Here is a 24828-nt window from a genome sequence, read left to right on the forward strand (position 1 = left end):
CTCAGGAGGTTCTTTCAGGTCCAGAAGCTTCCCCATGGAGGGAAGAGAGGCAGCAATGAAATCGGCGTATAGGGGGACTGGGCTCCTTCCCCTTCATGTCTGCCAGGGCAATGACCTCCTAGAATCCGCTATGCACTCCCCACTTGCCTCTCTGGGCACTGCGAGGTGGAGTAGTTGTAGGACCAGGAAAAGCAAGAAGAGAGCGTCCTCTTCGGCTCCCCTACCCGGGAGTTCAGGCGCTGCGCCTGGCCCTCTGGGGCGTGTTTGACGATAACTCGCACCGCTTGCTCTTTTCCCATTTCAGCAAAGTCTTGAGCCTGTATCCTAGTACCTTTTATCGGCCTTGAGTAAGCAGCTCGCACGGGGTATATAAGGAGAATCAACTTTCTGAACTGAAAAAAATGTAAATAGTAAAGTCAGTCGTGCTTCTTCCTGCCGGTGACTGTTTACGAGAGGGAAGTCAGCGGGGCCCCCAAGAGGTCGCTGGTGGCGCAGGAACCGCGGCCAGATTGTAAAGAACAGGGGAAGGAAAAAAAAAAAAGAAAGCACCCAGAAACTTTCTTCCTTGTTGCGAATAATCGCCGCCTCCCCCCCTCCGCCCCCAGAAGAAGCAGTAACGTGACACCCGAGCGAAATCCCGAGACCCGAGCGGAGAGGGAGGGGAGAGGGAGGAGAGAGCTGCGGAGCGCCGGAGGGAGAAAGGGGAGGAGAAGGAGGAAAACCCCTGTCAAGGAGGTGGAGCGAGGGGATGGTGTCCGCCTCCTGTTCCTCCCTGCCGTTTTTTAGAGAAGCCTGAACCGGGACAAAACACGCCGAGACCTACAGACACAAAGCCGGGGGGTCCACGCTGGCGCTGGAGGCGAGCCCCGGCGGCCGCAAGCGAGCCCGAGGCGCGGCGGGGCGCAGGGCGTGGGGACGCTAGCGGGCGCGGGACGGGCGCGGCGCCCCGGCACGGGCAGCGCCCCGAACCGGGGCTGGACACCTCGGCCGCTCGGGCCGCGGCGGCGGGGACCATGCCGAGGAAAGTCTCCTGAGCCCGGCAACTTCGGCCCCTCCCCGCCCCCACCCGGCTGCCCTCCGCGCGGCCCTCCCCATGTGCAGCCGGCCAGCCGGGCTCTCCTCCTCGCGGCGGATGGGTGACCTTTTCCTGGCACGGGCAGGCTGTGCGAGGCGGCGGAGCAGGCGATGAAGAAGAAGCAGCAGCATCCCGGCGGCGGCGCGGATCCCTGGCCCCATGGGGCCCCTTTGGGGGGCGCCCCTCCGGGCCTGGGCAGCTGGAAGCGCCGGGTGCCCCTGCTGCCTTTCCTGCGCTTCTCCCTCCGGGACTACGGCTTCTGCATGGCCACCCTGCTGGTCTTCTGCCTGGGCTCCCTCCTCTATCAGCTCAGCGGGGGACCCCCTCGCTTCCTGCTCGACCTGCGGCAGTATTTGGGTAAGGAAGCTGGTTAGGCGCTAGGGCGGCGCCGACTGCGCAAAGTTGTGCGGCGGGGAGAGGGGCGCGTCAGGGACTTCTCGCGCTGCCACCGCGCGCCACCGCCTCGGGGCTCTCCAGGTGCTAAGCCCGTGAGCATCTGTGCCGCGGTCGGGAGCGCCTTCTTCCTCCCGCGCGTCCGACTGTCCTCACCGAGGCGGGGACGCCGCCGGGTTGCGCTGCCGGCAGGTACCCCGAGGCGAGGCACCGCTCACCTTCCCCCCGCCCCACCTCCGCCACCCCCACCCGGACTGGGGCGGAGTGGATGGGTGTGTGGGGTGTGCCGGAGTGTGTGTATCTTCAGGCTTGGCGGCGCGGGGAGTGGCGAAGGGAAGGGACGGTCTGCTCCGTGGCATTGTTAGTGACCACAGTTCAGTCCCGTCCCGCGCCCCGGGGAGTGCGGGTGGGTTCAGCCCCTTGCCACGGTCCGCTCTGAGAATTCTGTCCCGCGGATCCCCCGCCTGCCCGCCGGCCCTAGTGTCTCCGCGCTGTCCCCGGGCTGGCTTGTCCCTTGGCCGCCGCTGCCCACCCCGCCGCCCGCAGCTAGCCTGGCGCGGGGAACGGGTTGCATCCAGGGGTTTGGGGATGCCCGAGGGCGAGGGTCAGCCTGGTCAGCAGTGTCGCCTCCAGTAACCCGAGGATCCTCGGCGCTGTGTGCGTCTCAAGCTCAAGTCAAAACTTGTGTGTGTGTGTGTGTGTGAGTGTCGCCTCCAGTAACCCGAGGATCCTCGGCGCTGTGTGCGTCTCAAGCTCAAGTCAAAACGTGTGTGTGTGTGTGTGTGTGTGTGTATGTGGTTTATTAGGAGAGAGGCCGCCTGTCTTTAGCAGAAGTAAGGAAGGGGTTGTGACGGGAGGGAAAGAGCCGCTCCAGCGAGAAGGCGTGACCCCGCAGCTCCCTTATCTCGGCTGCGGGAGCCAGGGGTGCCAGGGACAGGCGAGCGCAAGCCCAGGTCGCAAAGACGATGCTGGCACTCGCGTTCGAGCCAAGGGAGGATGCAGATCCCTCAAAAGTCTGTGGCTAGAAGAGGTCGTGCGGGGGTGAAGGCTGGGAGAGCTCCAGCTTCTTGCAAGCATCCGAAGTGATAAGCCTGAGCATCTGCACGATGAGAGCGAGTGCGGGGAAGCAGAGCCACCGAAGTGCTGGAAGGAAAATGGGCCAAATGACCCGGGCCAGCTGGAGGCTGCCACAGTTTCCCCAAACGTCACTTCGTGGCAGAAGCCACAGGTCTAGATAGCAGACCGTTTGGAGAAGAGAGAAAAGAAAAGAAAAAAGAACCCCAAACAAACAAACAAAACAAAACAAAACAAAAACAAAACCACATCAGCCAAGTTACAAATGTGTTAGGGCATTTGGAAATGTAGACGTGGATCAAATAATATTCTTTACCTTGTACAAGACCTCATATTTTAAAAGTTACACTTTTATTTCTTTAAAAACTTTGGGGAACTACAGATTAGAGGAAAAGTTGGCCCAAGTAGATTTCCATAGCATTTGGTTTCATAGAGGATTTGGGGCAATATATCCTTTATTAGGGAATCAAACCTCTTCTTTTCATAAGTTCTGTATTATGGAGTCTCATAGATTCCTCCACTCTCTGACACCTGCTACTGCCACAAAAGTTAACAGTATTTTCATCACCAGCAGCAATCCCTGTTAACAGGCGTTGGGAGGCAAGCGTTGAGGCTCAGGGTCTTTCTCCATTAAATCTGACAATGAATTCTTGCGGAAGTTCTTTTTAAGTAATAGATGGAGGCCAGGGCTGTAGGGAAAAGTGTAATGGACTAGAATGGAAGTCATCTGTGCTCATTGTCCTCAAAGCACCTGGCCTCGTGTAGGGTACTCAGCCTTCATAGACCTGGTGTTTCATGGCAGAATTAGAAGCCACACCTGACTGTCAATGAAACCTCCACGCAGCTCCTAAAGTTTTGGGGTTCTGACACCTTTCTTGAGGAAGGGAGATTCTGGGAGGAGGAAGGAGCAAAGGTACTACTGAGGATAAAATCAAGAAATTTCAACATATATTGCATTAACATGGTCACTTTATATTTCCAAACAATGAGGCCTGATAAATTTGGGTGGTCAGTTGGTAGAAGGGTGAATTCTCAGCTTCTGCTCTGGAAACTAGGAAGAACTGAAAGATTGAATGCTGCTCCTGTTACTAGCTGATCATTACATTTCTGACTGATGTGATAGGTTCAAAATGACATCATTGTGAACTGAAAATAGGATACCCTTGGCCAAATTTGTTCCCTGTTGTCACGTAAATATAATGATTTTTGGGAAAAGTGGGCTTGTGGTATTTTGGATGGTCTAAAATACACCTTTAATAATATAAGACCACTGTGTCTGCAGAATTACTTTCTCCTGTTTTCCTCCATTCTTTTATTTTAGTGTCTGTCAAAACAAAACTTGTGGTTAGTAAACACATCCTCTCAATTTCTTCAGCCAATTTTGGAAGCAAGTATTTTTCGTAAATGTAAGTTCATGTAAAGTCAAAATTTTCCAAATCAAAATATGTTTATATCAAACACTTTTCTTTACAGAGTATTATTTCAGTATACTTATACAATATTCTATGTCTGACACACAATAAATATTGGTTGAATTAATGACCCAACCTGTTGTATCAAACAGGTAGTGTGATATTGAACATACTGAATATTCTCATAGGAAAGCCAAGAGATAGTAGCATTCATGGTAAAAGCTAATATTTATCACACATGTGCCAGTCAGTGCATACACAGGGTGACATTCGATCTGCACAGCAACACTGTTGGTAAGTTCTATTGTTGTTCCCATTTTCTGTACGGAAAAAATGAGGGCAAAGAATTATGAAGGACACATAGCAAGTGAGGCAGGACTTCAACCCATGTCTGTCTGATTGCAGTACCCATTGCATAGCACTATGGGCAGATTAAGGGAGAAAATGGAAGGACGGTCAAGATGCAAATGGGAATCTAAAGATTGGGACTGGCTAAAAATGATCCATCACATTTACATCCATAATTCCACTTTCCTTTTCTTGATACTTGTACTCTGAGTATCTCGAGGAGTCAGCAGAGAAGGGAAATAATTCAAGTAGCTGGTTTGCTTTAACTCTACCTTCCCGTATTAATCCCCACTATGTGGCCTCCATTTATTTAGGGAACTAGACCGTCCCTGAGCTGGACAACAACTGGGAGTAATGTTGGTCGGACTCGCATCTTCCGGGCGTTTTCTCTCTCTTTAGCAGTTGTGCTATGTCTAGGCTAGTGGTTCCCAATGTGGGTCCTTGGACCTGCCGCATCAGCCTCACCTGGGAATTTGTCACAAATGTACATTCTAAGGTCTTATCCCAAAGCTGCTGAAGTCTGGGCACAGGGCCCAGCAATCTGTGCGTCAGCAAGTCCTCCAGGTGATTCCAACGCAGAGAATTTGAGAACCATTGTTGTTGAGCAAAGTATTGCTTTCGGGAGGCTTCCCGTGTATTTGAGAGAAAGGAGGAATGTGAGGGGGAGTGGGTAGATTTATAAAGTATTTAAAGGTAATGTACATGGTTTCAATTTTTAATTTCAACTTTTAAAAATGCATCTTCTTTGCTACTTAAGGCCCACTGTTTTGAGGGAAGGACCAGCCAACAGCACCCACCCCAGCTGGCTTTAGACCTTCCGAGGTTAGGAGAGGTGTGACGTGAGGAGTAGGCTGACGTGGGGCAACCGGAAAGCACAGTGTGGGGAAGGAAGAGAACAGAGCCACTGATGATGCTTTCTCTTCCCCATAGGAGACAGCGGTGAACAGTCCTTCCTAGTCAATTTGGGGAAAGGCAGAGTATGTTCTACTTAAAGAATGTTCTGCTGTAACACATTTGAAAAGAGTAAAGGAAGTGGTAGGGAGGAAAATCATGCAAGGATAACTGTTATCTTGATTTCCCACCCTGAGATTGGGTGGAGGGGAACACAAACATACATTGGGGTAAATAGAAATATATAGCAAATGCTACACTTAAGCTTGGAGACCATGGTCTTTCCAATTCAGTGAATTTTTTTTTTGAAATGGCATTCAAACTTTGTTTTGCTATGGAAAACAAACAAAAAATCAAATAAAATCTCCCCCAGAAATTAGGTTATGATGCAGCCTTGCTGCCAGTAGCCTTATTACTTATGAGCTGTGGAAATATCAAAAACTTGGAATAACACTCATTACATTGATATAAACAGAATAAGCCAGATGGCTTACTACTGATCTTGTACAACCGACAAACTCTAATGATTTATCATCCAGCCTTGGGTATGTGATTTAAACTTTATGGGAGCTAAACTTGTTGGATTCATTCCAAGCTGATATGCTTTCCTTCCCATTTTTAATTTATACCACTTTAAATGGAGATATAGAGCTTTAGTTCTCAGAATTGCCAATCTTTACATATATTATATATGAGCCTGGCAATTTAGAGTCAAAAAATGAAAAGTATGTCATGTTATTGAATTTGAAATCCTCTAAGTGCATTTAAAGGAAAATGTGAAAATAGAGGTCTATATCTGTTACAAAATAGTTTCTTTGAACCTAAAAAGCCAAATTTTATTTTTCTTCTGCATTTCACACATGGTATAAATATAGTATTTTAGGCTCCAAACAGTAATCTAGGAAATGAATGCATAAAATATGATGTTATCAATAGAAATTGTTGACATAGAAAAAATGATATTCTTGTTCGTGGCTACAAGTTTATATTGTGGGGTTGGTTGGGGACACAGTGGCACTGTATTAGAGAAAGGATAGAAAATGGAATTCAGCTATGGTAATCTGTTCTGTAAACAAATAGCATGAATGGTGAAAAGCAATCTGCCTTGTAAACTATTTTTTAATGTAGACTAGTCTCAGTATGAATTGTCTAAGAACACACATAAATGTGGATTATCTAAATACTGTCTTTCTTCAAATTCCCTGTCATCAATCCAGGCTTAAGACAGTGGTTAGTTTTGTTTTGGAGAAACTGGAAAGAAAGTGGTCAAGCTTTTTGAGTCCCAAAAGAAATAGTATCTTTTGCTTCCTCAGAGGGAGGCTGAAGGAGCAAAAACAGTAGCTTGGCCTGCAGCTGTACTGGTGGGTGTCCATGATGGACAATGAAAATGCGTCTTATTTGATGGATTGTAGCTGCTAGAGTTATTAGGAGTTACTGCTTGTTTTTTGTTTTTTGGAAAGAAGACTTGACCACAAATGAATTTTGTCATAAGTATATTTATTTGTATTAAGTAGAAACTCGGCTTTAAGCAAACAGTGATATACATAAATCCCTTTTTTATCAGAAATAGGGACAGAAACACTAACATTTCACAAAAATTCTTATTTGCAAAAGTCAGTGTAGCAATTGTTTTGCAAGAGAATTCCAAATGAAGTACATTTCAGCATTTGCTATTAGTTTTTAAATGGCTTTGTTGAGATATAATTCATATACCATATAATTCACCCATTTAAAGTTTTTAATAGTTTAATAGCTTTTAATATATTATAGATATGTGTAACCATTACCACAATTTTAGAAGATTTTCATCACCACAAGGAGAAATGCCATACCCTTTATCCAACACTTTTGCCCCATCAACCCCAGCCCTAAGCAACCGCTAATTTACTTTCTGTCTGTATAGATTTGCCTATTCTCAGCATTTTATAGAAATAGAATAATATAATATGTGGTCTCTTGCGATTGGCTTCTTTTACTTGGCATAATGTTTTCAAGGTTCATCCATGTTATAGCATGTGTCAGTACTTCATTCTTTTTTATGGCTGAATAATATTTCCTAAGAATTTTTTTTATTACGGAATAAAATGTTCCATAAGACTGCATGGATATTCCACATTTTGTTTATCCATTCACCCATTAATGGACATTTGGGTTGTTTTCACCTTTTGTCTACTGTAAGTAGTGCTGCTATGAACACTTGTGTTGCAAGCTTTTGTTTCAACACCTGTTTTCTGTTCTTATGGGTATATACCTAGGAGTGGGATTGCTGAGTCATATGGTAACTCTAAGTTTAACTTATTGAGGAACTGCCAAGCTGTTTCTACAGTGGCTGCACCATTTTACATCCCCCGCCAGGAAAGTATGAGAATTCCAATTTCTTCACATCCTCACTGCCATTTCTTATTTTCCATTTTTTTATTATAGCCATCTTAATGGGTATGAAGTGGTATATTCATTGGGGTTGTGTTTTGCATTAATGATGTTGAGCATCTTTTCATGTGCTTGTTGACTATTTGTATATCTTCTTTGGAAAAATGTCTATTCACATTTTGCTGATTTTTTTTTTTTTTTTTTTGAGACGGAGTCTCGCACTGTCGCCCAGGCTGGAGTGCAGTGGCGTGATCTCGGCTCACTGCAAGCTCCGCCTCCCAGGTTCACGCTATTCTTCTGCCTCAGCCTCCCAAGTAGCTGGGACTACAGGCGGCCACCACCACGCCCGGCTAATTTTTTGTGTTTTTTAGTAGAGATGGGGTTTCACTGTGTTAGCCAGGATGGTCTCGATCTCCTGACCTCGTGATTCACCCGCCTTGGCCTCCCAAAGTGCTGGGATTACAGGCATGAGCCACTGCCCCCGGCCGCTGATTTTTTTTTTTTAATTTATTTCCATAGGTTTTAGGGGAACAGGTGGTATTTGGTTACGTGAGTAAGTTCTTTAGTGGTGATTTGTGAGATTTTTGTGTACCCATCACCCAAGGAGTATACACAGAACTCAATTTCTAGTATTTTATCCCTCACCCCCTTCCCACCCTTTCTCCCTGAGTCCCCAAAGTCCGTTGTGTCATTCTTATGCCTTTGCATCCTCATAGCTTAGCTCCCACTTATGAGTGAGAACATATGATGTTGAGTTTTCCATTCCTGAGTTACCTCAGTTGCCTATTTTTGAATTGGGTTGTTTGTATTTGTGTTGTTGAGTTGTAAACATTATTTATATATTCTTAACACTAGACCCTTTTCAGATATGTGATCTTGCTATTAATTTGGGGGTTGGGAAATATGATACTGACTTAAATACAATACTGTTATGTATTGTTCACTATATTATAGATGTTCACCTTATCAAGGAGCAAGAAATTAGTTTTATATGTAAATGAGTTTTAAAGTGTTAAGTACAGTATCTGGCTATATAGTAAAACCTAAGTAAACTCTAAAGATGGATTGAAAACAAGGACCTGTTCTAAAGAATCCTGGGGGTCTTGTTTTACGGTTATGGATTACTTTGAATATTAAACACTTTACATTTATCTCTAAGGTATGATAATTCATGGATAGTTAACACTTAACCTATTTTAGAGATGTCACAAAGATTGCTGTGACTTGTATGTGGAATATGAATTTAGCTAATTTTTGAACAGCAGATTATAGTACAATGGATATATTTTGTCTTTATATTTGCTCACTAGAATGGAGCCAATGAGCTCAGCAAGAGAAAACATTTGGGTTTATTATGTTCCTTATACAATATATGAAGCAACCAAGGAAATCTTAAGCATTCTCATGAAATTGGAATTCATATGCAATTTATTTTGTATTCATGTTGTGGTATAAATATGAAGGACAAATATATAGGAACAATATTTTCTACGTATGTTTCTCTTTAGTAAAATAACTTATGAGTTTTAAGAAGAAATATTGTTTTTACAAAAATGACAGAAAATTTTAGTAGGTTTCAAAAATATATATAATCAAAATAAGAAGCTCTAAAATAACTGCAGTCAATTAGATGCTGCTTGGCCTCAGTTTGAATAATTGGTAGCACTCTCTGAAATGGTCTGCTTCTATGTCTCTACCCAAATCTCATCTTGAATTGTAGTTCCCATAATCCCCACATGTTGTGGGAGGAACCCTGTCGGAGGTAACTGAATCATGGGGGCGGTTACCCCCATGCTGTTCTTGTGATAGTGAGTTCTCACGAGATCTGATGGTTTTTTTGTCTTTTTTTTTTTTATACACATTTCCCAAAACTGGATTACTGGGATCCAGTATTCCGATTATGAGCATTTTTAATTTATTAAATTTTGTTAAATATTTTAGATCAAAATGTTGAAGTAATTTACACATAATTCACATTTCCCTGCCACCTCCACAGAGCTAGATATCATCTCTATAGTTCTGGTAATCATCCAGGTGAAAAATGGTATTTTTTTTTATTATACTTTAAGTTCTAGGGTACATGTGCACAACGTGCAGTTTTGTTACATACGTATACATGTGCCATGTTGGTGTGCTGCACCCATTAACTCGTCATTTACATTAGGTATATCTCCTCATGCTATCCCTCCCCCCTCCCCCCACCCCACGACAGGCCCCGGTGTGTGATGTTCCCCTTCCTGTGTCCATGTGTTCTCATTGTTCAATTCCCACCTATGAGTGAGAACATGCGGTGTTTGGTTTTTTGTCCTTGTGATAGTTTGCTGAGAATAATGGTTTCCAGCTTCATCCATGTCCCTACAAAGGACACGAGCTCATCCTTTTTTATGGCTGCAAAGATCTGATGGTTTCATAAGGGACTTTTCCCCTTTGCTCAGCACTTCTCTCTCCTGCCACCATGAGAAGAAGGGTGTGTTTGCATCCCCTTCTGCCATCATTGTAAGTTTCTTGAGGCATACCCAGCCATGTGGAACTGTGAGTCAATTAAACCTCTTTCCTTTAAAAATCACCCACTCTCAGGTATGTCCTTATAGCAGCATGAGAACGGACTAATACACTGTCATTCAAAATTAGCAGGGAACCAGATACAGCTGCTTAGTCTTGAAGCTACGCCATACCTCTTGGTCTGTCTCAGGGTTTGTATTGATTGTCTGTAATTTCCCCAAAACTGCCACTGGTTCATTTTTGTTGTCTCGCTGCCTGCTTAGATTTCTGCTAATGTCTCTGTACTGATTGTTTAGGAAGCTACAATTCCAATTAGGATCTCTAAACTCCTGTAAGTATTTATTTATTTCATGATCTCTTATGAAGTTTTGACATTCTACCTTGTATTGTGATCATCTGTGAGCAAGCACCTTGAAGGGAGGAAGCTTATTCAGTACTTCGCATCCCTGCTCTGACATCTCTTCTGGGTGCTCCACACAGGCCCTCAGGAAGTGGCCGTTGATTCAGTATATTTGCTGAGCGACTGTTCTTCACTAGGATTCCAAACCCTGCTTTGTTTGGTCTCTATTTAGAGAATATGGGGAGGGATGCCAAGAAGGACTCTAGCTCAGCTGATGCCTTTAGCCTATTTCTTCCTTGCTCTTTGAAGCTGATGCTCCAAGCAAATACATTACAACCACTTATGACATATGAGTACATATAGTTTTGTTTAGAGATGGTTGCCCATTCTAGAGTGTAGTGGTGCCATCAGAGCTCACTGCAGCCTCAACCTCCTGGGCTCAAGCCATCCTCCCGCCTCAGCTTCTTGAGAAGCTGGGACTACAGGCACAAGCCGTCATACCTGGCAACACAAACATTTCCTTCTGTGCACAGAGATAACTGTCCACTTCTTACCTTTGGGCATTTGGAATTACACTTTTGAGCTCTCTCTGTAATTAAGAATAGCTGAGGTCAGTTTAGAGATTAGTGTGCATACGGTTAGAATGCAAACTTCTTGTTACTTGTTATTTTCTGAAATCCTAGACCAGTTGTTTTGGAAGTTGGCAGAATAGCTGTTATTTCCGTAGGTTAGTGTCTTCTTTAGGTAGCAATTTGTGTTAAATTAGCCAGTATGTTTCAAGCATGACTTTAAGTCATGAAGGAGATGAGACCATGGAATGATGTGATTTTTGAAATAGGGACTGAACAGAGTTTAACCTAGAACTGCAATATGACCTTACTATAAAATTAGGTCTCAATGCACCAACCCATTTACACTTGTTTGGTGAAAGATACTATAATAACCTTAAGTCATGGCTTTGATTAGGCAATTCTGAGTTCATTCATTAATAGATGATTTAAATAACCTATTACCTTTAACTGTACTGCATTTCTGGAAACACCATTGCTGTTTTTTAGTTCAATGAGTATAATTTTCATAATCTTGATGAAAGAAAAATGAGAATATTCTGAGACATATGAATTCCTTTGTTCAGTCATTCAACAAATATTCACTGAAGGCCTTCTTTGGGGCAGAAGCATCAGGCACTAGGAAGGATATAGGTTTTGGAGCAGAGCTCTGGGTGTGAAGCACTGTGTTACCATTTATTAGATGGGACAGGTTGAGCAATTTTATTAACTTCTCTGAACCTCTGATGTTTTGATGTATACAATAGGATTAATAACTGCTGTTTTACAGGATACTTCTCTAACCCGAGGCCTGACATTTAAGTTCAACAATTGTCAATTTTCTCAGCTTGTTCTTTGCTTCCCTTTAACTCCCTCTTCATTTAGCACACATACACATATGAGTGTACACACACACTCATACCAGCACACAGCTGGGGGAGTATGCAGATTCACTGATAACCTGGCTTCCGATTGAAAGAAGCAATCAAACCTAGAAATACACAATTACTTAACTAGTATTTGGCAAGGGCTCTTCAACACCTGACAAGTTCCAGTAATTCATCCATCCCACTAATTACATATATGTACCCCTTCCTGCTTCTTCTCTTCTGCTTCCTGGAGATAGTCTTTAAAGGACACATTCTTTGCACAGCCTGATTTCCTCTGTTTTGAATTTATCCACACTACTTTTTTTGTTCCTGCATTCACAAAATAAAAATAGCTGTGTGGAGGGAGTATGCTGGAGCTTACTCTCTGGGATAGACAGCTGTTCTAGGATTGCACTAGTGATCCATAAGCTACATCCTTTCAGAAATAATCACAATGCCAGGCATACACTGTGCCTGCTCCCAGAACTTCCCCCATTCATGACGAAACTACCACGTCCAGTAGTACGCCCACTTTTTTTCTCAGTTCCCACTTCCCTTTCTCAGTTCCCACTTCCCTCTCATTGACAGTCAGAGCAAGAGCAGTGAACCGCAGAAGCAGATCTTGTGTCTTCACCAAGAGGCTGGTGAACTTGCTTGTTTCCCATGCTCAGCCTCTCTGTGTTGCCTTGCTCTGTTAGCCTCCAGTAGGTGTTGCGGCAAGTGAGAGCCATACTATCTGGCATGGCCAATCACCCAGTTCCTTGAGCAGTTGAAGGCAAATGCTAATTTTACATTATTTCCTAGAAAGTTGTATTTTGTTTGGGGACCTTAAAAACCCTGACCTTGTCATCCAGCACAGAGCTTCCTGCTTTAACACAAAGGCTGTTTGACATGAATGCCTTCCCATTGGATAAGCAGAACTGTCAGGCAGAGCCATGTGGCTGGTTGGAAGGGGCACTAGGCCTGGGTGTGCAGGGCGTCCGACAATAAGTCAGTTGTCAGTGTTAAGTCATGTGAGCCTCCAAGGCTTCAGTGTCTTCATCTCTACAATGAAGAAGTTTCATTAGATCCATGATTCTCAGCTGTTTCCCTTCCTTAGGACCCTCATCCATAGCAGTGTTTCCATACGGTCTTGACTGTCACTATGGGAATACATCTCAGTGGCCCGGAGAGGGAGAAAGGGCATGGCATTGGAAGTCCTTTTAAAAAAGTCCCTGAGCTCACGCCTGTAATCCCAGCACTTTGGGAGGCCGAGGTGGGTGGATCACGAGGTCAGGAGATCGAGACCGTCCTGGCTAACATGGTGAAACCCCGTCTCTAATAAAAAATACAAAAAATTAGCCGGGCTTGGTCGCAGGCGCCTGTAGTCCCAGCTACTCGGGAGGCTGAGGCAGGAGAATGGCGTGAACCCGGGAGGCGGAGCTTGCAGCGAGCCGAGATCGCACCGCTGCACTCCAGCCTGGGCGACAGAGTGAGACTCCATCTCAAAATAAATAAATAAATAAAAATAAAAAATAAAAGAATGCGGCGTGCGCGGTGGCTCACGCCTGTAATCCCAGCTCTTTGGGAGGCCGAGGCGGACGGATCACAAGGTCAGGAGATCGAGACCATCCTGGCTAACACGATGAAACCCCGTCTGTACTAAAAATACAAAAAATTAGCTGGGCGTGGTGGCGGGCGCCTGTAGTCCCAGCTACTCGGGAGGCTGAGGCAGGAGAATGGCGTGAACCCGGGAGGCGGAGCTTGCAGTGAGCCGAGATTGCGCCACTGCACTCCAGCCTGGGGGACAGAGCCAGACTCCGTCTCAAAAAAAAAAAGAAAAAAAAAAGTCCCTGAGGTAATTTTTCTGTGCACTCCGAGGGGAGAGTGTTTCTTTTTTCTTGAGAATCACTGAAGTAGATCGTTCTAAGATCTCTTCTGTTCTTCAAATCATGTGCTGAAAGAGACAAGAGGTCATTTAATTGTAGCAACTGAAACAAATATAAGGCTATTTTCTTTGGACCCAAACACTTATTTAAAAAATTGCAGAAGTCAAGTGACCAAGGCAAGTAGAATACACAAAAACATTTTAGGCCATCATTGTCGTCATTTTCTGAGTCTTAATCATAGTTAAATTTTTTTCTAAAATTAAAATCAGCAGCACGTTTCCTCTACCTCCGCCAGAACTTGCTCTAGAAATTAGGGGAAGCAGAATGTCCCCAGGGAGTCTTCAGAGAGAAGAAGCAGAGCAAGACATGGGTTTCCAGAGTTTAGAGTCTCACTATGTGATAGGTGAAAGCTGTGTTGTTGATGAGGATTTGCACAGCCTCCTCCCGGTTGCCTGCTACTGGCCATCCCATTTCATTGTGGGCAGCTCCAGTGGATAAGAGGGTTCTTCACAGCGTGGTGAGCTACTCCTTTCTAGCCTCCATCCATTTTTTGCTATTCTTCTGGAAGCTATATAGGCTTGTCTATTGGACTTTATAGTCTTCAAATAATTGAAGATACTAAAATGACTATTATGTCTACCCTGCTCTGCTACACACATAAATCTTGTCCAGACAAATAGGTCTGTTTACCAGTACTTTCTCATCAGAAGTCATTTGAAGACACAGAAAGTAAAAACCACAAAGAAAAAAAAAACTATATTAAAGTGAAAGCTCAACAGTAACACCCCATAAACGTAGCAAAACAAAACAAAACAAAACAAAAAACACAAAAAAACCCCAAACTGGGGACAGACATCTCCCCAGGAAATGGAACTAATATGCAGGTCTTTAAAAGTTCAGTTTATCAATGAGAAAAAGATAAACCAACTCACGAGATAGATGAGCAGAGTACAGGAGCAGTCACAGAAGAGGAGACACGGCTGGCCAGTAAGCACAAAGAGAAATGAAATGGTTTTGATTCCCTTACACATCTTAGCCCCCTTCCTCTGTCTACATGGCCTGGAAAAGCCACAGAACTGAACAGTTTTCCAGTTCCCTCAGTGAGCCTACTTTGTGCAGTGGTATGTTACTGTCAGAAGGGATCCACTTCTAAACTGTGGTATTTGAGAAGGCTCCTCCCACCGCTTTTCTGAGGGTGTTAGCAGGAGTGCAACAGAGCCTGGCTTCAAGGCCCCCAGCAGGCTGGCTGGAGCCCTGCTTCAGCTCCTCCAAGCACGTGCCGCCAAGTTCTGGGAGCCACGTCGATGTGGGTTGATGGGTCCCCTGAGACGCCCTCTCTGCTCAGAACACAGCCAGTAAGCCATGGGCAGATCACAACAAACAGCACCCTGCCTTCTGCTCCGCCTCCCTCCATCTACCACACTGCCAAGTTCCTAAGAAGCTTGAGGGAGAAGGAACTGCTGTGGTGCTTAGAATGCAGTGTCTTGCCTGGAAGTATTTTCTCAGTCTTCGAGAAAACAGTGGAACTGACTCATCTGGTCAGAGCTTTACAGAAATGTGATTGCAGATCTCTCGCAATTTCATTCTGCTTTAGTGTCAGAATTCATCCGACAACGTGCCAAAAAAAAAAAAGTGTGTAAAATCACATACAGATTTAGACACTTCAAGAGGAAGTTATTTTTACCACAGTGGGGAAGAAACCAGAAAGTGCCGATTGGTGGAGAAGGCCCAGCAGGGCTGAGGAAGGAGGGTGGGCACCTCAGCAACCTGGGCCTGGCCACACTCACCCCTGCAGCCTTGCCAGCCTGGCCCAGGGATTGTGGTGTGGTCACCTCTTAGCAGGTGGAGGGAGGAGTTCCTGTGTGGAAGATCTGCTTGAAGGAAGAAATGTTGATATAACCCCCAAGTGTTGAGCCAACTTCAGCAGTGCGGGGTTAACATGGGTTACTCTTGAAAATGTGTTGCGTGCTCTCCCAACAGTCCATAGAAGCAGCTCTCTAACAGCTGCATGGGACACAAAGGTAAAAATGGAGAAACAATTCCAGAAAACCACATAAATATAAAAACCAAATGGCGCAGTGTCTTTATTTTGTTTTGGCAGATAACAGGATTGAGGCCACCTTGTTTTCTTTGCTCATACATTTCCCAACTCAAAAGGCTGTTCTTGTTTGCTTGTAGAGCAGAGATCCAAGGCCTGAGAGACCCTGAAATGTTTGTAGTTATATTCTTCATTCGTGCTGCGAGATAAAGACTTTTCCCAGAAACTGAAGGGAGGGAACAGGAAATATTTGTTAAGATCCATAACCTCTGGCTTTTGTCTCCTCTTTTCACCTGGGCAAAGGATATCAGTGATAATATTTTGGGTCTCATAAGATGATGAATTGTTCAAATGTATTTGGAGAATACTTTATTCAAGCATCTTTGTCTTTCTCTCCTATTCCTTGTGGCTGAAGAGAGGCATGTGCTTTTTATGCAAGTGTCTTGAAATGTATGCAGTTACCATGGTGGCACTCTGTCTCTGACCCAAACTCTGGCACAGAGTGTGTGTTTAGCCATGTTTTCAGGGGTGCTTCCTAGCATGGTCAGGAGAAACTGCTAGAGCTGAATTTGGTTGCTGGGCAGGCTTCTATCTTTTTTTTTTTTAATAGATGGAGGGGGTATAAGTGCATGTTTTTTACATGGGTATATTGCATAATGGTGAGGTTTGGGTTCCTAGTGTACCCATTACTCGAATAGTGAACACTGTACACAAAAGGTAATTTTTCAATCATCAAGCCTTTTCTCCCTCCCTGCTTTTGAGAGTCCCCATTGTCTGTTATTTCCCTCTGTATGTCCGTGTGTACCCATTGTTTAGCTCTCACTTAGAAGTGAGAATGTGTGGTATTTGAGTTTCTGTTTCTGAGTTACTTCACTTAGGACAATGGTCTTCAGCTCCATTCCTGTTGCTGCAAAAGACGTGTATATAGACCACATTTTCTTTATCCAGTCATCCGTTGATGGACAGTTAGGTTCATTCCATGACTTTGCTATTGTGAATAGTGCTATGATAAACATACAAGGGCAGGTGTTTCTTTGATATAATGATTTCTTTTCCTTCCCGTAGATACCCAGTAGTGGGATTGCTGGGTCGAATGGTAGTTCGATTTTTAGTTCTTTGAGAAATCTCCATACTGTTTTCCATAGAGGTTGTACTAATTTACATTCCCACTAACAGTGTGTACATGTTCCCATTTCTCCCCATCCTTGCCAACATCTGTTGTTTTTTGACTTTTTAATACTAGTCATTCTGACTGGTGTGAGATGGTATCTCATTGTGGTTTTAATTTGCATTTCTCTGATGATTAGTGATATTGAGCATTTTCTTCTTCATATTTTTGTGGGCTGTTTGTATATCTTCTTTTGAAAAATGTCTGTTCATGTCCTTTGCCCACTTTTTAATAGGGTTATTTGCTTTTTTCTTGTTGAGTTGTTTGAGTTCCTTGTATAGATTCTGGATATTAGTCCTCTGTGGGATACATTTTTGTAAATATTTTCTCCCATTCTACAAGTTGTTTGTTTACTCTGTTGATTCTTTCTTTGCTGTACAGAAGCTCTTTAGTTTAATTAAGTCCCTTTTGTTTATTTTTGTTTTTGTTGCATTGTTTAGCCATATATTCTTTGCCCAGGCCAATGTTCAGAAGAGTTTTTCCTAGGTTTCCTTCTAGGATTCTTATAGTTTCAGGTTTTACCTTTGAGTCTTTAATTCATCTTGAGTTAACTTTTTATATGGTAAGAAAAGGGGTCCAGTTTCATTCTTCTGCATATGGCTGTCCAATTTTTCCAGCACCACTTATTGAATAGGGTATCCTTTCCCCATTGTATATTTTTGCCAACTTTGTTTACGATCAGTTGGTTGTAGGTATGTGGCTTTATTTCTGGGTTCTCTACTATCTTCTATTGCTCTATATGTCTGTTTTTGTACAAGTACCATGCTGTTTTGGTTACTATAGTTTTGTAGTATAATTTGAATTCAGATAATGCTTTCCCTCTAGCTTTGTTCTTTTTGCTTAGGATTGCTTTGACTATTCAGGCTCTTTTTGGTTCCATATGAATTTTAGGATTGTTTTTTCTAATTCTGTGAAAAATGACACCGGTAATTTGATAGGAATTGCATGTAATCTATATGTTATTTTGGATAGTATGGGCATTTTAATGATATTGATTCTTCCAATCCACATGCATGGGATGCTTTTCCATTTGTTTGTGTCATCTACAGTTTTTTAAATCAATGTTTTATAATTCTTCTTGTAGAGATTTTTCACCTCCTTGGTTAAATGCATTCCTAAGAGTTTTATTGTTTTTCGTGGCTATTGTAAATGATATTGAGTTCTTGATTTGGCTCTCAGCTTGAACATTATTGGTGTATAGAAATGCTGATTTTTGTACATTGATTTTGTATCCTGAAACTTTACTGAAGTAATTTATCAAATCTAGAAGTCTTTTGGAGGAGTCTTTAGGGTTTTCTAGGTATAAGATCATGTCATCAGCCAACAGAGATAATTTGACTTCCTCTTTTCCAATTTGGATGCCTTTTATTTCTTTCTCTTGCTATTGGGGGAACACGCCCCTGATAATTCAACGTGGGTTCTTTTCTATTTCCCTAAGTGTCGGCCAGTCTGAGAAATAAAGGGAAAGAGTACAAAAGAGAGAAATTTTAAAGCTGGGCATCCGGAGGAGACATCACATGTCGGCAGGTTCCGTGATGCCCCCTGAGCTGTAAACCAGCAAGTTTTTATTAGCAATTTTCAAAGGGGAGGGAGTGCATGAATAGGGTGTGCGTCACAGAGATCACATGCTTCAAGGGCAACAAAAGATCACAAGGCAGAAGGTCAGGGCGAAACTAGAATCACTAATGAACTTCCATGTCCTGGTGTGCATGCAATGTCAGGGTTCAAGAGCAGGGAACCGGTCTGACTAGAATTTACCAGGCTGAAATTTCCTAATCCTAGCAAGCCTGGGGACGCTGCAGGAGACTAGGGTGTGTTTCATCCCTATCTACATCTGCATAAGGCAGACACTCCCAGGGCAGCCATTTTAGAGGCCCCGCCCTAGGAATGCATTCTTTTCCCAAGGCTGTTAATTATTAATATTCCTTACTGGGGAAAGAATTCAGCGATATTTCTCTTACCCATTTTGGGTAATAAGGGAAATATGGCTCTGTCCTGCCTGGTTCACAGACAGCCAGACTTTAAGGTTATCTCCCTTGTTCCCTGAAAAACACTGTTATCCTGTTCTTAAGGTGCCCAGATTTCATATTGTTCAAACACCACTTATTGTTCCAGCACCACTTATTGAATAGGGTATCCTTTCCCCATTGTATATTTTTGCCAACTTTGTTTACGATCAGTTGGTTGTAGGTATGTGGCTTTATTTCTGGGTTCTCTACTGTCTTCTATTGCTCTATATGTCTGTTTTTGTACCAGTACCATGCTGTTTTGGTTACTATAGTCTTGTAGTATAATTTGAATTCAGATAATGCTATCCCTCCAGCTTTGTTCTTTTTGCTTAGGATTGCTTTGACTATTCAGGCTCTTTTTGGTTCCATATAAATTTTAGGATTGTTTTTTCTAATTCTGTGAAAAATGACATCGGTAATTTTCAAACACACATGCTCTACAAACAATTTGTGCAGTTAATGCAATCGTCACAGGGTCCTGAGGTGACATACATCCTCAGCTTACGAAGATGATGGGATTAAGAGATTAAAGTAAACACAGGCATAGGAAATCACAAGAGTATTGATTGGGGAAGTGATAAATGTCCATGAAATCTTCATAATTTATGTTCAGAGATTGTAGTAAAGACAGGCGTAAGAAATTATAAAAGTATTAATTTGGGGAACTAATACATGTCCATGAAATCTTCACAATTTATGTTCTTCTGCCATGGCTTCAGCTAGTCCCTCCGTTCGGGGTCTCTGACTTCCTGCAACATCTTGCCTAATTGCTCTGGCTAGGACTTCTACTACTATGTTGAATAGAGTAGTGGGAGTTGGCATTCTTGTCTTGTTCCAGTTCATAGGGGAAGTTCTTTTAAATTTTCTCCATTCAGTATGATGTTGGCTGTGTGTCCTATATGGCTTTTATTATTTTGAGGTATGTTCCTTTGATGCCTAGTTTGTTGAGGGCTTTTATCATGAAAAGGTGTTAGATTTTACCGAATGCTTTTTCTGCAGCTGTTGAGATGATCGTATGGTTTTTGTTAGGCTTGTATCTTCATACTTTATTTGTTTTATGGCATAATGTGTTTCTGTGCCAAAATATAGCCTCTCTTCCCCAGATTTTTTCCCTGTCACCTTGTCAGAATGATAGTTGACTTTGTTAATTGCAGAGTAAGTCTTGCTCACAAGGCTTATTCTTCATTGAAGTCTCACATCAATGAGCCTTAAAGGATCAGAGACACATGTTCTCCTGTTGCTCTCACCCACTCACCCACTTGCTCTCACCCACGCACCCACTTGCCCTCCTTTACATTTAGCTTGGCAGTCTTCCTCCGTTGTCTTTTCCATCTAGACAGGTTCATTCCTTCAACAAATGCTCATCAAGCACCAGTTATGTGCTGAGTGCTAAGATAATCACCATATTCATGGGGCTGTGTTGTACCTGGAGGGACAGAGAAGGACTTAAGATCCCATATGAGGTGTGATGAACAGGGGGAGTTAAAGGAGGTAGTAGAGGCAGTGATTGGTCATGCCTGCATATAGTTACACTGATTATCTCTTTCCTAAAGGCCCTGTTGATGCTAGTAGATCAGGAGGTTCTCAAGCCTGGCTGCATGATAGAATAACCTGGAGAATTTTGGAGAATACAGATATGTGTTCATTTGGTCAAGGGTGTATGTGTTAAAAGCTCCGTGGGTAATTCTAATATGCAACCAAAGTAAAGAACCACTGTAGCAGATACAGGGTCGGAGAGTTTTGTTTGTGCAGTAAATCCTCTTACAGTACTATTTAGGGATGCTTTATCTTAATCTATAATCTTTATTTGTCTATGACTTATAACACTTTAGCTTACAGCTTCTCTACGCTGGCATCTCTCAAACTTTAATGTGCATGTAAATCACTGGAGGATTTGTTAAGCTATAGATCCTGATGTAGCGGGTCTGGAACTGGGCTTGAGATTCTGCATTTCCAGCAAGCACCCAGGTGTAGCAGAGGTTGCAGTTGGAGGGCCACATTTTGAGTAGCAAGGGTCTATACCATAGCATTTCTGGGAAATAATGAATACCTGTAAACAACAAATATGTCAGGGTTCAGCTTAGCTCATTAAAGATCTGTGCTGTTAAGCATTTCATAGATATCTTTTAAACTGAATTTTCATTCACCAGTTTGATTGTTCCAATTTAAGAACATTAAGTATTTCTTAAGTGAGAATCACACCCTTGTATGATTTCAAGTTTAAAATGGCTGTTTTTATTTATCTTTGGAAACTATAGTATTAAAACGTAGGCTATTTGGAGTTTTGTGAACATACAGATTTTGACCTAATGTCAAGTTTGTTAATAAGCATTGAGAGCAAACCAACTGGTCTTAGAGATGAAGTTTCTTCAAATAGTTATTGCAGATTCGGTACCGTTTTACTTTTTGACTGTTAGGCATACTATCAGAATTCATTACCAAAGTTTCCTAACATACAAATATTCTAGGTAAAGTTTTTTTTTTTATAGCCAGAGAAAATAATTGGATGCACGTAGAGTGAATAATTAGAATGACTCTGTGTAATTCTTTAAAAACACAATTTTAAGAATTAATTAAAATTGTTAATACATGCTCATTGTAAAATACTGGGATACAGGAAAAAAGCACAAAGAAAATAAAACGCACATTAATTTCTTTGTTCACAACTGCTTTGGTTACATGCTTCCTCCACTCTGTAGTATCATAAATATCATTTCACATCTTTATATATTTTTTTACAACATTGGTTTTCATGGTGGCAGAGTGGCCTGTGAATGTACTATTAATTTCTATAAGAAGGCTTTTTTGATATCTGGCCCATTTCCAGTTTTTTTGTGGTTGTAGAAAAGGTTGTGATGAACATTATTAAATTGTTGCAGACTTCCCTATTTCCTTGGGATAAATTCCTAGACTTGGAATTGCTGGTTAAATGTATACCAATTTTTAAACTGATTTTACAAGCCGGCACATTGATATGGCTTTGTATATTTCGCTAGGAGTCTATTACCTGTTTTGCCTATACCCTTAAAAACACTGGATGCAATCTTTTAAAAATCCTTTACTCATTTGATTGGTGAAAATGATACTCTTATTCTTTAATTTGCATTTGTTTCAATATTAGTGAAAGTGAACCAGTTTATGCTTGTAAGACATGGGTCTTCTTTTGGGAAGTGCAGTTTTAAATTTCTTTTGCAGTTTTTCTTTATAGATGTGTTCCTCTTTCTCTTATTAATTCTAAGAGTTCTTTAGAGATGAAGGATATTAACCCTTTGACATACATGCAAGTAATAATTTCCTGGCTTTTTATTTGTCCTTTTTTTCTAAAAGTCAGTTTCTTTTATTTTTCCTGTGCATTAATTACATTTTCCCATTTATTATTCTTTTCTTTGCTTTTAGGCTTAGAAAAGACTTATATCCCATCAGATACAAATTCTCTATATTTTCTTCTCATTCTATTGTTATTTCACTTTTTCATTTACTTTTTAAATCCCGTTGGCATTTATTTTGGTGTAAAGTAAATTAACTCAATGATATTGCATGTCTGTCTGGAAACAAAGTTGTCATTTTGAATGATATACTTCTTTAACAGTAACTGAATTTTTAAAACATTAAAATGAATTGATTTGAGTTGAAAGCTTTTTAGAGGACTTTTGAAAGCCCTGTTTGTTGTTTGATCCTAAATTTTGGCAGTGGGAGTGCTTCTGAGGCCATTTGGTCCCTCTTCGCGATACTAGAACCTGTGCTTGGGCCTCTCCCTTCTGCTGCCTCTCCCAGCTATGATTCTCAGCACAGGTTCACAGATGCCCTTGTTTCTGGAGAGAACTTTTGTCCCCACATCTGTGGAACCTGTAGTTGCTAGCTCTCAGGCCAGGCAGACATGGCCACTGTCCTCCCTGGACCTCTGTTGGCCTGGATTGCCCATGTGCAGGATTGGGCAACTGTGTGGATCTCAGCCTCCTGAATTCCTACTGGGTCTTGAGCAAAAAATGCAACCCCTGGACAGCTGCATGCAGCCTTGCACATACACCCTTTGGGTGAGCTCCTCAACAACAGCCTGGCTGTCTATTTGGGGTATCTCAGGAACACAGACAGCACTCATTTGAACACTATTTGTATAAGCAGCTAGATGGTGATCATTTGTTTAGTTCCTGTGAATTGTGGTCCTTTTTAATGTCTACAAAATTCAACGCGCCACAGACATTTAAAGGCCAACAAGATGGACCAGTAGAGGTATATTTTCTGTTGAGGAAATTACATTTTCTTCTGTGAATTTGCCTTTAACAGGATATTTCATATCACAAGAAGCAGTGTAGTGTTAACAAAGCATTGGGCTTCAAATCAGAAGTCTTCTGTTTGTGTCCTGGCATTGCCACCATGCAGCTGTGTGACCTTGGGTAATTCACTTAACCTCTCTGAGTCTCTGTTGGAACTTTAGAGGGACTCTTTCTGTTCTGTAACAACCACCATCAAATTATAAAGAGACTGCTGTGTAGTATTCTCCAGCCTGGAATACTGTGGAAATTTGCATTTGTAATACCTGTTAATACACATACATGTCTTCAGTTTAGTCAGTCACTCAGAAGCCTGAGCACAGCAGGTGGCAGATGGGAGTATAGGAATGTAGGAGCCTGTGTTTGTGTGTGTGTGTGTGTGTGTGTGTGTGTGTGTGTGTTGTCTTCAAACAAACTCATAAAAATTCTGCCGCTAGGCATTCACAAACAGTGGTTGTTTGTTGTATAGATCCCTACTCTTTCTGTCACTTATGTTTTTTTTTATAGGAAAAGACCTTCTAAGATTATGTAAATTACGTTTTAGTTTACTGGCTATTTTTATGCATTTCCTGTTCTTTCAAAGGACTAGATAAAAATTTTCTGTATGTCCTAAGATCTCTGATTGCCTCACTTTAAATTATAAAGAACGATTAAGAGTTCTAAAACATTCACCCTGCGATCATTGGATAAGATTTTAATTTTTTCAAGATTAAAAAAAATTGAGTGTGCTAATGACATAAAGCTTCTTGCAAGAGCTGCTAGTCTAGCCTCTGATACAGATGTGTATAAATTCATCATTTTCGTGCAGACATTATTGGTAGTAGAGATTTGCCCACATAACATGGGGAGCACAGAGGAGAAGAGAGGAGGAGAAGAGAGAAGGAGAGGGATTCAGGGAAAAGGTGACACTTGAGCTGGGCATTGAAGCATAAATAGGCATTTTCTATGTAAAGATGTGGGAAAAGGGCATTCTAGACTCTAGAAAGAAGAGCACGTGCAAAGGCAAGCCACTGGGCAAAATTGTGGCATTTTTGGGCACACGAAGCAGTACAGAGTGGCTGGCCAGATAAGGCAGATTTATTTTCTTTGTGCCATTATTGAAGATTATAGAAGTGGCTCTGCTTCCATCTTACCTTAAGTTGCATAGGTTGTGGCTGTTCAGCTTGCATTCTGAGCGTAGTTTTTTGTAGAGCTGTTCAGCCTTCCAACGTTTGTTGGATGACATCCAGCCCCACCCTGTTCTGCCACCTGCTCTGGAGAGGTCTAAAGCAAAATGTTCCAGTCATTTTTGTTTTTAAACCAGAAGCAAGTTTCTACATCTTTAATTTTGTTAAAATATAGTTGGAAGAGAGTAAGTCTAGGTCACAGAAAATTGAACTGTGCTGAGATGGAGTGGGTAGGTGGATAGTCCTTTAGATAATGAGTCGACTATTAGAATTTAAAGGCATCTTTCTAGAGAACAGATGAAGAAGAAAACAGCTCAAACAGGTGCTCCATGCCCCAACTGAGCCTGTCTGAACTTACACATGGTCTAGAATTTATTGGATGATATATGTTTACTAAGGTAATTATAACATGTACCTGAAATGAGAGAGTTTTTGCAGGTAACTACTAAATTTATAGCTGAATTTTCTGGAGGCCAAAGCAAAAAG

The 24828-nt window shown here is 42.3% G+C and overlaps 1 protein-coding gene across 1 annotated transcript in view; it reads left to right on the top strand.

Annotated features, from left to right (window-relative positions):
* The first annotated feature begins 640 nt into the window (after window positions 1–640).
* UST (uronyl 2-sulfotransferase) overlaps window positions 641–24828 on the top strand; it is a 329509-nt gene continuing 305321 nt past the window's right edge. The window contains exon 1 of the mRNA XM_024248956.3: window positions 641–1432. Coding sequence (XP_024104724.1) covers window positions 1186–1432 — 247 coding nt within the window. The 5' untranslated portion in view covers window positions 641–1185. The remainder of the gene's footprint in view (window positions 1433–24828) is intronic.

The sequence above is a fragment of the Pongo abelii genome, chromosome 5 (assembly GCF_028885655.2).
Source record: "Pongo abelii isolate AG06213 chromosome 5, NHGRI_mPonAbe1-v2.0_pri, whole genome shotgun sequence".
NCBI lineage: Eukaryota > Metazoa > Chordata > Mammalia > Primates > Hominidae > Pongo > Pongo abelii.